Here is a 13,792-nt window from a genome sequence, read left to right as displayed (position 1 = left end):
TGAAATTACTGGGAGGAATCAATTTCCTCCGAGCTTCAGAGAGCCGGATGTGATTTTCTCTGTCCCTGAGGACTTGCCGGTAGGATCAGTAATTGGGAAAATTCATGCAGAAGATAGAGATTACGGTCCCAATGGTGCCATCATGTACTGCATTACCCCAGAAAATCACTATTTATCATTCTCTGTAGGAGAAACAGCTGGGCTGCTCACACTGATCAGAGAGCTTGACTTTGAAAAAGAAGTTATTTTTCATCTCCAAATCAAAGCCCTGGATGGAGGCTGGGTCTCTCAAACCGGCATGTTAAATGTTACAGTGGTAGTTATGGATGTGAATGACAATCCTCCGGTCTTTTCATCCTCAGAGTATACAACGTCAGTGCCTGAAAACTCAGAAATTGGAACAAATGTCCTAGTTGTGAAGGCTACGGATGCTGATTCAGGTGCTCAAATATCCTATTCTCTTATTGCTGGCCATGTGGATAAATTTGCAATTGATTCAAGAAATGGCACTATCACCACCTCGGACATCTTTGATTATGAGCGAGAGCAGATCTTTGATATAACGATTAAAGCTTTAAACATTGGTGGCCATGCTTTATTTAGTTTGGCACACATTGTCATCCAAATCTCAGACGTCAATGAGTTCACACCTACATTCAGGCAAAAAGAATACAACTTTTCTGCATTTAAAAATGTGACTGTTGGAACTAGGATCGGAAAAGTAACAGCTACAGATTATGACCAAGGCTCTGAAGGTCAGGTGTTTTACCTGATGTTTGGTCAAAGCAAATACATGGGCTTTGAAATCAACAAACTTTCTGGAGAAATATACACAACTGGCAGTTTGAGAAAACAAGGCAACAGTCACGTAGTTTTAAAAGTTCTGTCAAAGAACTCTGGTGTTATCACTGGCATGGACGTAAACGAAACTCTGGTCCACATCAGTGTGATCGACACAAACGATCCACCTGTTTTCACCACTGCACTTTATTTGGCCAATGTTGCAGAAAACAACCCGGTTGGGACACCTGTGATAACGGTGAGTGCTCTGGATGAAGACTCCATTTTGGAGTGGAATAGTTTCTTCTTCAGCATTGAAAATGGAAACACAAACTTCTCTTTTGCCATTGGGCCATCCAGTGGTGTTATTTCAGTCAACGCTCCACTTGACAGAGAACTCAGGCCAGTTTATAATCTGACCGTTACAGCCACTGACAACGGCTCTCCACCAGCCACTGGGACTACGAATGTCATTGTGACTATCGACGACGTTAACGACAATGCTCCCCAACTCACATTCACTGAGGCTCAAGTGAAGGAAAATCAGCCTCAAGGCACAGTAGTTGCCAGATTAAATGCATCTGATTCAGATTTTCCGCCGAACGGAGGACCTTTTACTTACTGGTTGATAAATCCTTCAACAGGAAGTGCTTTTTCACTGACTCCTGATGGAGTTTTATTCACCAGACGGACTATTGATCGGGAGCAAATCGCTATATATCACATCCTTGTGGCTGTTAGGGATGCAGGGATCCCTCCGCAATCATCAACAACAACGATCCACATCAAGATTGTGGATGAAAACGATAGCCCTTCACTGCCTAGAAATATCGTAATCGAGGTGAAATATTTTGGCAGTTCTTTCCAAGGAGGGATGATCGGTAACGTCCATCCCGAGGATCAGGACGAGTCCGATACATTCAACTGTGCCATCATAAGCGGACAACTGAATATGTTCATAATACCTAATGGCACATGTGAGCTGTGGTCGCCTCCTTTTCAAGGCGAGGCTACATTTAACATCACAGTCGAGGCTACGGACCAGCTTCACTTCCCAGTCAACAACAGCATCTATGTGAACTACAAAGGTTTCACAAATGCTTCCATAGACAGCTGCATATTATTCTATGTGTCATCATCCTCAATGGAAGAATTTATGTCTAATAAGTATTTGCGGTTTGTGAAAGCTCTGGACAGTCTGTTTAACCTACAGGCCTCTAAGACTCATGTATTTGGAATTAAACATCTTGGCAGTGAAATCCTTCTATTGGCTGCAGTGAAAAATTACAACGGTCAATATCTTAGCAGAGAGGTAGCCATTGGCATCTCTGTAGGCCATAAGAAATTACTAGAAGGCCATAGCAATGTGACGATTTCTCACATCACAAGCGATCCATGTCTCATCGGCCCTTGTCTAAATGGGGGGGCGTGCAAGAAAAACATTTACATCAGCTGGGATGTTGCTGTCCTGGAAAGCTCGGCGGTCATCTTCGTTTCACCGCAGAAAGAGATTTTTAATTGCACCTGTCCAGCCGGCTTCAACGGGACACTGTGTGAAGATGATATCGACGAATGTGAGGTGAATCCCTGTGAGAATAAAGGCACGTGTGTGAATACTCCAGGAAGTTTCTACTGTCACTGTCAGAGTGGCTTCTCTGGCTCTTTCTGCTCTACTGATGTAGATGAATGCCTGAAGCTGAAGTGCCAAAACGGGGGAACTTGTTCTTCCACTCAGGACAGATATCACTGTCACTGCCTGCCCGGATTTGAGGGTAGACTTTGGTGTATTCAAATAAATAACATTATATTGCATGATTGGAATCCAGAATCTCTTCAAAGTCACGGTTTTATTTGTTTGTGTTTTCCAGGAGAAATGTGTGAGCACTTCATAGACCACTGTCGATCAACCCCTTGTGTTCAGGGCAGCTGCATCAATTCACAGACAGGATTCTCCTGTCATTGTCCCTTTGGTAAGAATAACGCATAAAGAAGGCTCTTTAAAGCAAAAGTTCAACATTTTGGGAAGTTTGTTTATTTGTGGAAAGTTAGATGAGAAGTTCTATACTACTTATCTGTCAGTTAAATACAAGACCACAGCCAGCAGCTGATTAGGTTAGCTTAGCACAAAGATGGGAAACAGGGTGAAACTGCTGGCCTGGCTTTGTGCAAAGGTAACACACACCAGACACCAGTACACTCCATCAGAAGGGCTTGTCGGATGGTTGAATAGCTACTGAAACCCCATACCTCCACACCTTTCCGATGTCTCTTTTCTCATTCTTTACGCAATGGCTTCTGTCACTTTTTACGTGTAACAAATGAGTGCAACGCTACAAGTGCCTTTAAAGAGGAACTGTTTGAAATTGTCCGCCATTTGCCCGAAGTAATAAACTAAATCCTTAAAAAAGACCGCACATGAGACATCTCATACGAACAAGCTCTTCTATCTGTGCTCGCCCAAGGAATAGTCCTGCACATAACCCCCTGTAAAACGACAAATTGTGAATTTGCAAATATTTGCAATTCAGTTTTAACTAGTGACCTTTAAGGTGTGATGTGTTACAACTGAGAACAATTTACAAACAATATGTTCCATCTTTGTTGTAGGAGTCAGTGGAGTCCACTGTGAGGACCACAGTTATGGCTTTGAGGAGCTGTCCTTCATGGAGTTTCCCCCGTTGGATCGCAGGACTAATTTAATCTCTCTAGAGTTTGCTACAGTGCAGAGGAACTCCCTGCTCCTGTACAACCCCGGAGGACCATCTAGCAGGGAGTTTATTGCACTGGAGATACTGAATGGGGCCATACATCTCTCTTATGACCTGGGCCCAGGACCTGTGAGGCTGCAGACACACAAGCAAGTGGCCGATGGATATTTCCATAGTGTCACTGCCAGGAGGATTGGGAACGTGAGTTCTAGATATGTCAGCACATACACAAGGTTAATGAGATGGCATTTTTTTTAAATTGGAAATGAAAGAGGTCAATCTGAAAAGACTGATGTCGCACTACTTTCATTTAACAGATGGGTTCCTTGCATGTGGACAACTGCACAGACATTGAGAACAATGGATTTTGTTTTTCACGGCGTGATGGCAGTAGCTTAAAGAGGTAGCAGTGAAATAATAATTCTTCTTTACGCACAATTCATAATTTCATTCTTTGGCCTTGTGTTTAACCTTCATCAACGATCTCTTTCTGTCTTTATCTACAATCAGAACACTAGATGTTGGCAGTAATATGACGTTCGGAGGAACGAGGACTTTTGAATCTATTTTACTGCTTCCTGCTCAGATAAAAACCCATGACTTTGTTGGATGTATTCGTAACATTTATGTAAATGGCATCCTGCTGAGACCTTCTATGGCCCTTGCAACATATAACATCCTTGATAGGTAAGTATTTAGTATACACAATTCAATTTCCTACTATAATAATAAACTTCGGGGTTCCGAGTCATGCTGGGCACCTTAGTTGTATCATACCACCTCTCTCCCAACTCATTTACTATCATCCCTCTACTGCCCCCACCTGACAAAAGCATGAAAATAGCAAAACATACTTTAAAAACTGTAATATGGAAAATGTCTCTGTTTTTTTGTCTATACATTTCAACAACTTGTCTCATTTTTGTTGAATAAAGGTGTCCTCGGACAACACCATCACCATGTCAGAGCAACCCATGTAAGAACAGCGGCTTGTGCCATGACTTTTGGTCTGACTATCTTTGTGAGTGCAAAAGCCCTTTTACCGGAAGCAACTGTGCTAAAGGTAAACATACCTTTTAATAAACAGGACACACATTTTTGTTTGATTTTCATCAATTTCATAATACTCTTTTTTCATGTTCTGTCTTCTTAAATAGAAATGTCAGAGGGGCTTGTTTTGCGATTTGATGGGAATGACTACATCGAGTATGTCATCAAGGAGCGATTCAAGAGAGACTACCTGCTAAAAGACTTGTTGGATGATGAAAAAGATGGAATCACCAGAGACCAAAGTGGGATTAACATCAAGTTTAAGACCCAAGATAATGGAGTGTTAATATTTGTTGTTGGGCAGACAGGATACACTATGCTGAAGGTAGGTATACATTGCAATTAAACAGATATTTACTCATCTTGAATTTACATTTGAAGTGTGAAATTGCTTGTTTTTTTTCTGTCTCCCTCAGATAAAACACAGAAAGCTTGTGTACATTACCAAAGACACACTGTCAGGCCACCTGTCAGAGTTCATTGTGGACTCCCCCGTGGCCGACGGGTTTTGGCATGTCCTCTCCTTGTTCAGCAATGGACAGAACACATCTCTGCTTCTGGATAGTGAATCCGTCTTGAACGTCACCGACCGCAGTATGGATCTCACTCCTGTTAGTGTGGAAAAGATTATTTTTGGTGCAGCTCTGACAGGTGATTCGAACCTACAACAGTTAGGTAAATATACACCCAACATTTCATTAAGTGTTAATATGTGAACCAGACATAAAAAGGCCAAAACATGTTCGTGTGGGAATAGAACTAAAATGAAATTATCAACTGACACGTTTTGTTTTGTTGTCTTTTTTAGCATTTTTGAGTAACAATGAACAATTGTCAACTTCATTCTTTTTATGGCAGGGTTCACTGGCTGTGTGCAGTATTTCGTTGTGAACGGTTACACTCTGCCTGTCAGTGGACAGAGTGTGATGATGGACGTCTGGCCGAGCTCGACTCTTGTCCAGTCAAGCTGCAGCTCTCCGGGTGTCTGCCTCCCCTCGCCGTGCTCTGAACAGGACACAGCCAGGAGGCGTTGTCTCTCTGCACACTGTCAAAACCGGTGGAGTGTGTGTGGACCTGCCGGGCAGAACAGGTCCTGCGTCTGTTTACACAACGTTTCAGACCACGCCTGTGATATCTGCATCTCTACAACAGAGAGCCGTACTCAATGCTCTGAGATGCAGGGCAGTGTGCCTCTGTGGCTCATAGCTGTGATTCTTCCTCTGATCTCCGTCCTGGTGATTATAGGATTGTGTGTTGCCCTTTACAGAGTGAGGCGTAAGAAGGCAAAGTGTCAGAGTGATAGCTTGCCAAAGAAAACAGAGCAAGGGACAGACAATGTAACGTTTCGCTGTGATGACAACAGAACTCTCGCTCATGCTGCGTGTGCAGAAAAAGAGAAACAACACGACCCAATAAGCGCTGATCAGCAGAGGTTAGGTGTGGAGTTTTGCGGTGATGCCAGTCTATCAAGTGTTCAGCCGGTGTTAAACAGTGAGCTGGAGTATTATGAAATCGGCAGCATCTCTAGTGCGATTCACTCAGACAGTGCCTCACTGACACACCACCTGTATGACACAAAGTGTGTGAAAGCTGATCCTAAACGGTGGGGAGATTTGAGGATGCTGTTAGCAGGATTTAAGAAAGAACGCTCCAGTGGTGAGAGGCCTAAAAGTCCAACGGAACCTCAAGATGTGGCTTTCCTAAACAAGCAGTTGTTGACTAAGATCGATGCAGAGCACTCCCAGCAAACACCGCCTCATTACAAAAAGAAGTTCCAACAACCAGAGTTCCTGGAACCTGCACAATGCCTCACCTTTGAAGAAATTAGCAAACTAAACACTCCTCGGGAGCAAACAATGTCACCTCGAGCATCCCCGAGGCCTGAACCTGCCAAGTCCACCACGGTGATCGGTGCTTCGTCTGACAGTGAAACAGACAGCACATTCACCTGCTCAGAGTCTGAGTGTGGACAGTTTTCTCTCATCAGCGCCAGGAAATGTATCCATGACCAGTCATCCCAGTCAGTGTGCAGCTTCAGACACACCTGTCATTCTGCTGCAGGTCTGCATGAAGCTCAGAGTGCTCCATCCAGTATGTTTGAGCAATGGGAAAGTATTTTAAATATGCAACTACCTTTCAGCAGCTATGCTCCTGTATTTGAGGAACTAGCATGTCTACCCACTGAGCCCTGTCACAGCAATGATATTCACAGTGACATAGAGGAGATTATCTGATGGCCATTTGGTGTCGTGAATGAGTCAGGTGGAATAATGGTAAATATTTAGGCAGTCTGTTACTTTATTGAAATGGTTTGATACACCAAATTTGATTAAAAATGTTAATTAATGACATGTATATCATATGTTTTAGTTTACACTTTGACCAGGAGATGTTTCACATAAACCAAACCTCTTGATCTTTTCATGTTTACATGGTTATTTTTACATCTTCAGAACAGCTAGAAGATTTATCTGGTAATGATGGTTAAATGTTTAAAACCCATCTCAAGACAACCACGTTTACTGTAAATACCACACAAACTATTTATATGCCTCTAACAGTTCCCGTGTTCTCTGTTTCGTAACCTCCTAACTTCTAGTACTATACCTTGGAAAAAATGCCTAAAATAACAGAACAAGAATTAATCAGGAATAGCTCCTTAACCATTAGACTTATACACCTGTTCTCCTTTAAAATGTTAGGGGCTAAGGAATTTGAATCCATTGTAAGTAAACTAAACTATATTACCATTCCATTACCATGAGAAGCAATGAAGGAAAAAATATGATTTTTATCCTTGCCTAGTATATAATCTAAATTTCAAAAACATATGGACAGTCATGCAACTGAACGTGTTCTCTGCCTCTGACTTCAACTGTGTGATGAAAATACACTCAAATACAACATTCATGATACAATTTATTAGGCAATCTCAGTGTTTTGGCCATTGCTGTTTACAAGTTAACTGTTTACGGGGAGTTTTACTTCAAGACACATTTTAATCCCATATAGCCATGTTACAATTAACATCATTTAACAAATTTAAATAGTTATAAAAACAATGAATATTGTTCAAGATTCATATGACTCAGGAGCTCCATGCTGTACAGGCAGATAAATGCAGAATAGGAGGCCCCAATTACTCTGCTGGAGGTATCCACACATTCCTATGGAAGTCTGTCGCCATCAGGTGGCTGTATTCAGTACTAAGAGCCAGGACCTGGACCTTTCAGGTCACCTAAGAGTCCTGGGCCCTGGTGTAGTAGCCCATTTCTGTAGTCTAGTCTTTAGTTAAGTGCTTGTGAACATATTTAAATCCATTTAAATCTTGTTCATGCATGTTACTTATCAATTATTATTATAACATGTAAGCACGGGCATCTTGAAAAAGCCTGAGAAGTAATAATTAGCTGATTACCATCAGGTGTGGAGCACCACTGACTTTACCCAAAGCCCCCCTACAGTAAATACACACCTGTTACTGAACAGTCCATTACTGGTGGAGGTTGGCCAAGTTTTCAGGCTTTTGACAATGGCAAAATGCAATGTACTTGGTATTTTTGCTGGAGAGTAGCACTGCTGTTGGTGAAGACTACATAATTCTAGTGGCTAGTGTAGTGCTCAGTAAATGAAACCCCCAAAATGAATGGAAAATAAACCCTTGTGTGTAAGTACAAGACTTTATCTGTGGTATCTAAAGTCCTCAGACTGCAGGAAATGTACTGTATTATTTCTTTCTATTAGCTCATTACATCCCTTATATGTGTACAGTGCAGTTTTTGTAAAGCAATTACATCTGATATTTCCATTTAGATATCATGATCATCTGAACTGCAGGCTTTACATTAAAGAAAAAACTGAATTTACACATCATGCCAAGCTTTAATACAAATAATCACGTTTAATTTGTGCCATTTCTTGCAAATGAAGCCAAACGTTTTGAGTGGATGACTGAGGTATCATTCTGTTATAAGAATGAAAGTTTTATCTCTATTCCAATCCTAGTTGTTTTCATTTTCTTTATCAAAGTCTGCTTGATATCTTGAGTCTTGAAACAATATATGATGGGATTAACAGCAGCAGGGAAAAGACTGTACAACAATATCAATAGAATACGCACATCTAAACTGAAAGAAAATCTAACAGTATTGGCTACATAAACAAAACACCTGGGAAGGTAAAAGAGGCAAGTGATGAAAAGTTGTGGGGTGCAAGTTGATAAGGTTCTCCTGCGGCCTGCAGCATTGGACATTTTCAAAATAACCACAAAGATAGAGATGTAAGAAAACAAGATGAATGCAAGAGGAAGCAAGAGACAAAACATGGCCATGCAGAGAGCAGTGACCTGTACAATTTTAACATTCTCACCACATGCCTGGCTCGTTATAGAAATGTGGTCGCAGTAGCACTGAGCAATGACATTTGATTTACAGAAAGGTAAAGTGAGGGCATGGATTACAATGGTCAACATCAAAGGCAGAGGGATGAACCAAGCAAACCCACAGAGCACAGATATGTTGTTGTTTGAGATTAGGACAGGATAACGTAGTGGAATACATATTGCAATAAAGCGATCGAGAGCCATTACCAACAACATGAAAGAAGTTACTGATCCTAAATAATGAACAAAGAACATCTGTGTAAAGCACCCATTAAATGAAATGATGCTATCACCAAACCAGAATTTTGATATGATCTTCGGGAGAGTCAAAGTGCCAAATGTTAAGTCATTCAGTGCCAGGTGACAAAAGACCAGATATGTGGGTTTTTGCAGGGACTTCACCTGGACTACAAATGTTAAAATGAAAATATTTCCTATTGCAATAGCAAGATAGAAGAAAAAGAGCAGAGCTGACACAGGTCCGTAGTATTTTGAACTTAGTCCAGGGAATCCAAGAATGAGGAAGCTTCTCATCCCTGTAAAATTGGCAATCATAATTCTAAGTTTACAAAAAGAAACCAGAAACAAGACATGAAATGAAGACCTGCAAGGTAAGCGCACTGATTAGACCTTTACGATATTCAATGCAGGATACACTATCAATATACCATATATTTCAAAAGAGATATCCAAGACCCAGCTATTCAAAATGATCCCCTATATCTGAAAATCACTTATTCCAATAAGTGTATCTAATGACTCTGATTCTCTCCTGTCTGAACACGGCTCTAACTTGGAGGTAATATCCAGGACTACATTACAGTGACTGGATGCCAGGTTGTATCAGCCATTTATCAAGTTTGATCCGACCTATCCTCAAAGGAGCCAGTTAGAAAAAATTCAAGCAGACCCTCCCAGATACACAAAAAATGTATAAATGTTGCTTCCATAACAGTAATATTGTGATAATATTTTGTTCAAACATCTGCAGTCAAAGTGCTTGCTCTGAAAAAAAACTTTGGCACATCCGAAACTTCTCTACAATCTAAACATAGAATAGTAGAACAGACACTTGATAAGCAGTATGTATTTGACCAGTGGTATAATGTATATTACAAAAAACTACATTTCTGTGCTGCAGGTCAAAAGACGATGTAAATGTTTCGGTTAAGAGGGAGTAGGGAAGTAGTAGTAACTACTACTTCACTTCCACTTCCAGGCAGGTTTTTGGCCTGGCAACAACTGCATGAACAGGGAATTTCAAAAAGACGTGGTTAACATTGTGGCAGCTTTGGCTTTCAATTTGTCACCAATCAGTGTTTTTTATGAAACTTTCCTAAATCTGCAGAATGGAAAAACATTGATAAATGCATTTTTTATCAGTTGTTAATAGATGAAACTTGTGCTTTTTGAGGAATGATGCGTCGGTTGAATTGCTTCCACAAGCTTTCTCTCATATCTTTAGCTCTTAAGCAATATACAAGTGGATTAATCATAGGGGGGAAAAGGCTGTACAGCATGATTATTACTATTCGCATATCAGCACTAAATCTAATGCCAACATTGCTGGCTAAATACACAAAACATCTGGGTAAATAATAGAGGGAGATTATAATCAGCTGAGTACTGCAAGTGGACAGAGCTTTTTTGCGACCTTGTAAATTTGCAATCTTAAGTACTGCTATAATTATAGAGCAATATGAGAACAGTATAAATGCCAGAAGTCCCAGTAAGTAAACCATTGCAAGCACAAAAGTAGGAAAACCATAAGGGGCTCTGTCAGTGCATGCCAGGGTTGTTATACCAATATGATCACAGAAGCAGTGGTTGATTATGTTAGAGGCACAGTATGGGAGAGGGTATGCCCTAATAACTAACATTAACGGGGCTGCCTTTGCAACAATCCATCCTGCAATACTGATAATTTTGATGGTGGAGTTTTTAAAAACAATGGGATATCTGAGAGGATGGCTGATCGACAAATACCTATCTAAAGCCATCAGGAAGAGAATTAAGGAATTCACTGTGCCAAGATAGTGAACAAAGTACATTTGGACAAAGCAAGCAGTGAAAGAAATGGTCCCTGATTGAAACCAATACTTACTGATGATCTTAGGTAAAGTGGTTGTGCTAAAAAGGATGTCACATGTACTCAGATTTAGAATTATATAATACATTGGCTTATGGAGACTTCGGTTGGTTGCAACTAAATAAATAATTGTAACATTACCTGTCAAAGTAAAGACATAAACTAAGAACAATATTGCTGAGACAAGGCCTTGGTACTCTGGATAAAGTCCAGGGAATCCAGTAAGGATAAATTCAGTCACGGTGCTCTGATTTCCCTCTGGCATGATGGAGCAGAAATGTCCTCAATACACTGAAAAGGAAATACGGGGTCAGTGAGTCAACACTTTAGATAAAACAAGTTAAACATCATCTCAAACATTTAAACAATGGCAACGCAGCAATATCGACTATTTATCTGAGGTATGATTAATTGTCTTTTTTAAATTCTATTTGAATGATTTTAATTTATTAGTATAAACTGGTTGATTCCAATCGATCAATCAATTTCTAGGACTCAACCTTGTACACTTACCTTTCTCAAACAGTTTGGCAGCATATTCTGTCGATTCGCCGGCTAATTCCGCTCTTAAAAAGACCTCCGGAACCATGTCTTGTGATGAAGGTCCACATCCACCTATTTTTATTCTCTGTGGATCACTAACGTCTTTCTCTCTTCTCCCTCCCTCTCTATGTTGTTCTGCTCGAGGTTTCTTCCTGTTGAAGGAAAAGTCGCTCATTGTGGGAACTGTTGGGTCTGTACATTGAAGAGTACAGTCTACAGCTGCTCCATATAAAAAGTGTCATGAGATAACTTCATCAAGCAGATAGACGTCCATCAGTTAGATAAACATTAATGGTAACAGTAACTTTGTCTCATGAGTTTGTTTTTTCTCAATAGGTGTTAATATTTTCACCAATAACGAACATGAAATTGTTCAGTGGGGAAATACTGTACATGTTCTGCACAGCAAGAAACACTCGTCCCATGATGGTTATTTGAAAGAACTGTTTATTTAATAATGCTAAACCAGTATAAGTCCCACAGGAGTAAACAATTGCACTTGAACAAACCCCCACTGTGTACCTAAATGAATACTAGGAGGGAGTGTTAATATCCCCAGTGTTTAATGGTGCTCTCTCAGCACACAGCACGTGTTTGTTGTGAGTGCATTGCTTTACAGCATAGCGTTACAAGCAAAGGATAAGCATTCCATCTGAAGCTTGTTGGCGAGTTTTATGTCTTAAGTTGTTGGACAAGGTCTACATGTGGTTGTTATTATTACAGTTATTAACAGTTATTTTGTGGTAGTTGTAGTCTTAGTATGTAATGATACAAATAGCAGTGTTGAGTGAACTCTAGATCGGTCTTATTCTCAAGAATACTTTTTTAAGGTCTCAGAATTAGCCGTATTTTTACTCCGTGTTGTCTCGGTTTCAAACACAGAGGCCTCTGGATGTTATTTCAAGACCACAATTGAGGTATATCACAAAATGATGCGTGTATTGTGTGATTCATTTGTTAACATCAAACAAAACGGTCCCTAAACACTGGTCTTGGCCATGATTTGCTCTCTGTTTAGGTGGTCTTCACTTCAACACTAAATCGTAGCAGCAGCAGCGTGATTAGTGTTGTCAGTAGTACAGAAGCTTTATCTTCATAAATGGTAAAACCTGAATTCAGTTTTCAAACAAGTATCTCTAAAGATGGCGGCAAAAGTACAAAACTAATTTTAGATGCAATCAAGGCCGCCTTGAGTTTTTCCACCAACATTCTGTCTTTGAAAAAACTATGAAGAGAGTGGATGGATTTTGGCCTATAATTAGTCAATGACACGAGTCATTTATCAATTTAAACTGTCAAAGATTTGCTGGTTAAAGCCCTTTAAATATGAGGTGTTGTTGCTTGTCTATAAAGTAGAAACTTCTTGATAGAAGGTTTTGGTTCTCTTTGTTCTTTTGTAAAATCTACCCTCTATGATTTAAGACTCCTAGCTGTGATGGAGATGATTCTTCGATTCTGTCTTGACTATTGCAATTATCTTTCACCTACTTTAGCAGAACTTTCCTGACATGTGGTCCATGCTGCTGCCAAATCCTAATAAAGGTCTTATGTAACACCATAAACCTGTTGATACCCACACGTGGTCACACTAAAGAGCTACTGCAGCCCTACAGGAACCTGAGGTATGAGTAGGTATTGCTGCCTTACAGGCTACAGTACACTTCTTACTGGCACTTCTCTGCATTCATATTTTGCCTCTCCCAAATCTATGGAACTTAACTCAGGTGTCAGTTCACGTGTTAATACCATATGAAATAGTTGCCAAGATAGTAAGAGGAAAGAAGTAGTTCAACAGAAGATGTATGTGAAACAGTGTTTGGAATATTCTGGGGAAAACAACATTGCATAAGACTGTTTTGAGATGAGAATTCACTAAGGTACAAAGACACTCACCACACAGAGAGGCCTACACTCACACCTGCACACTTAAATTACACACACGAGACACTAATTAGCTTCCTCCTGGAACTCATTTGTGTTGTTGCTTCTGAGTGTCATGATGATCCCAAAACAAACACGTCACTCTGCCTCCATGACATGAGATTTGTAAGGGTAGAGGTTTACAAGATGTTAGTTTTGAAGCTATTAAACTACATAGAGCAGTAGTTTTAACAATTTTCTCCATCTTTAGTATGGTAGTATTTGCTAATTAGTACTTAACACAAAGTACAGGTGAGGATATTGGAATATGATCAGTTTTCCTGAAAGAAATTGCTTACTGTCCATGCAATGTACCATACA

General features: G+C 40.3%; 2 protein-coding genes across 2 annotated transcripts; both read right to left on the bottom strand.

Annotated features, from left to right (window-relative positions):
* Window positions 1-8,505: 8,505 nt before the first annotated feature.
* LOC142959531 (olfactory receptor 2AT4-like) lies at window positions 8,506-9,474 on the bottom strand. Its single transcript, XM_076100843.1, has one exon. It carries the CDS (start codon window positions 9,472-9,474, stop codon window positions 8,506-8,508), a length of 969 nt encoding a protein of 322 aa, XP_075956958.1.
* Window positions 9,475-10,298: 824 nt separating this feature from the next.
* Window positions 10,299-11,273, bottom strand: LOC142959526 (olfactory receptor 2AT4-like). The gene has a single exon (XM_076100838.1). The coding sequence runs from the start codon at window positions 11,271-11,273 to the stop codon at window positions 10,299-10,301; it is 975 nt and encodes a 324-aa protein (XP_075956953.1).
* Window positions 11,274-13,792: the final 2,519 nt, after the last annotated feature.

The sequence above is a fragment of the Anarhichas minor genome, unplaced genomic scaffold (assembly GCF_050575085.1).
Source record: "Anarhichas minor isolate MPS153535 unplaced genomic scaffold, ASM5057508v1 ptg000026l, whole genome shotgun sequence".
Classification (NCBI taxonomy): domain Eukaryota; kingdom Metazoa; phylum Chordata; class Actinopteri; order Perciformes; family Anarhichadidae; genus Anarhichas; species Anarhichas minor.
Note: the sequence above shows the minus strand (reverse complement) of the source record. Positions and strands in the feature narration are given on the sequence as shown.

Excerpts from the sequence above, each read along its gene's own strand:
- LOC142959531 (XM_076100843.1), bottom strand. The coding sequence starts at position 9,474 with ATGATTGCCAATTTTACAGGGATGAGAAGCTTCCTCATTCTTGGATTC.
- LOC142959526 (XM_076100838.1), bottom strand. The coding sequence starts at position 11,273 with ATGCCAGAGGGAAATCAGAGCACCGTGACTGAATTTATCCTTACTGGA.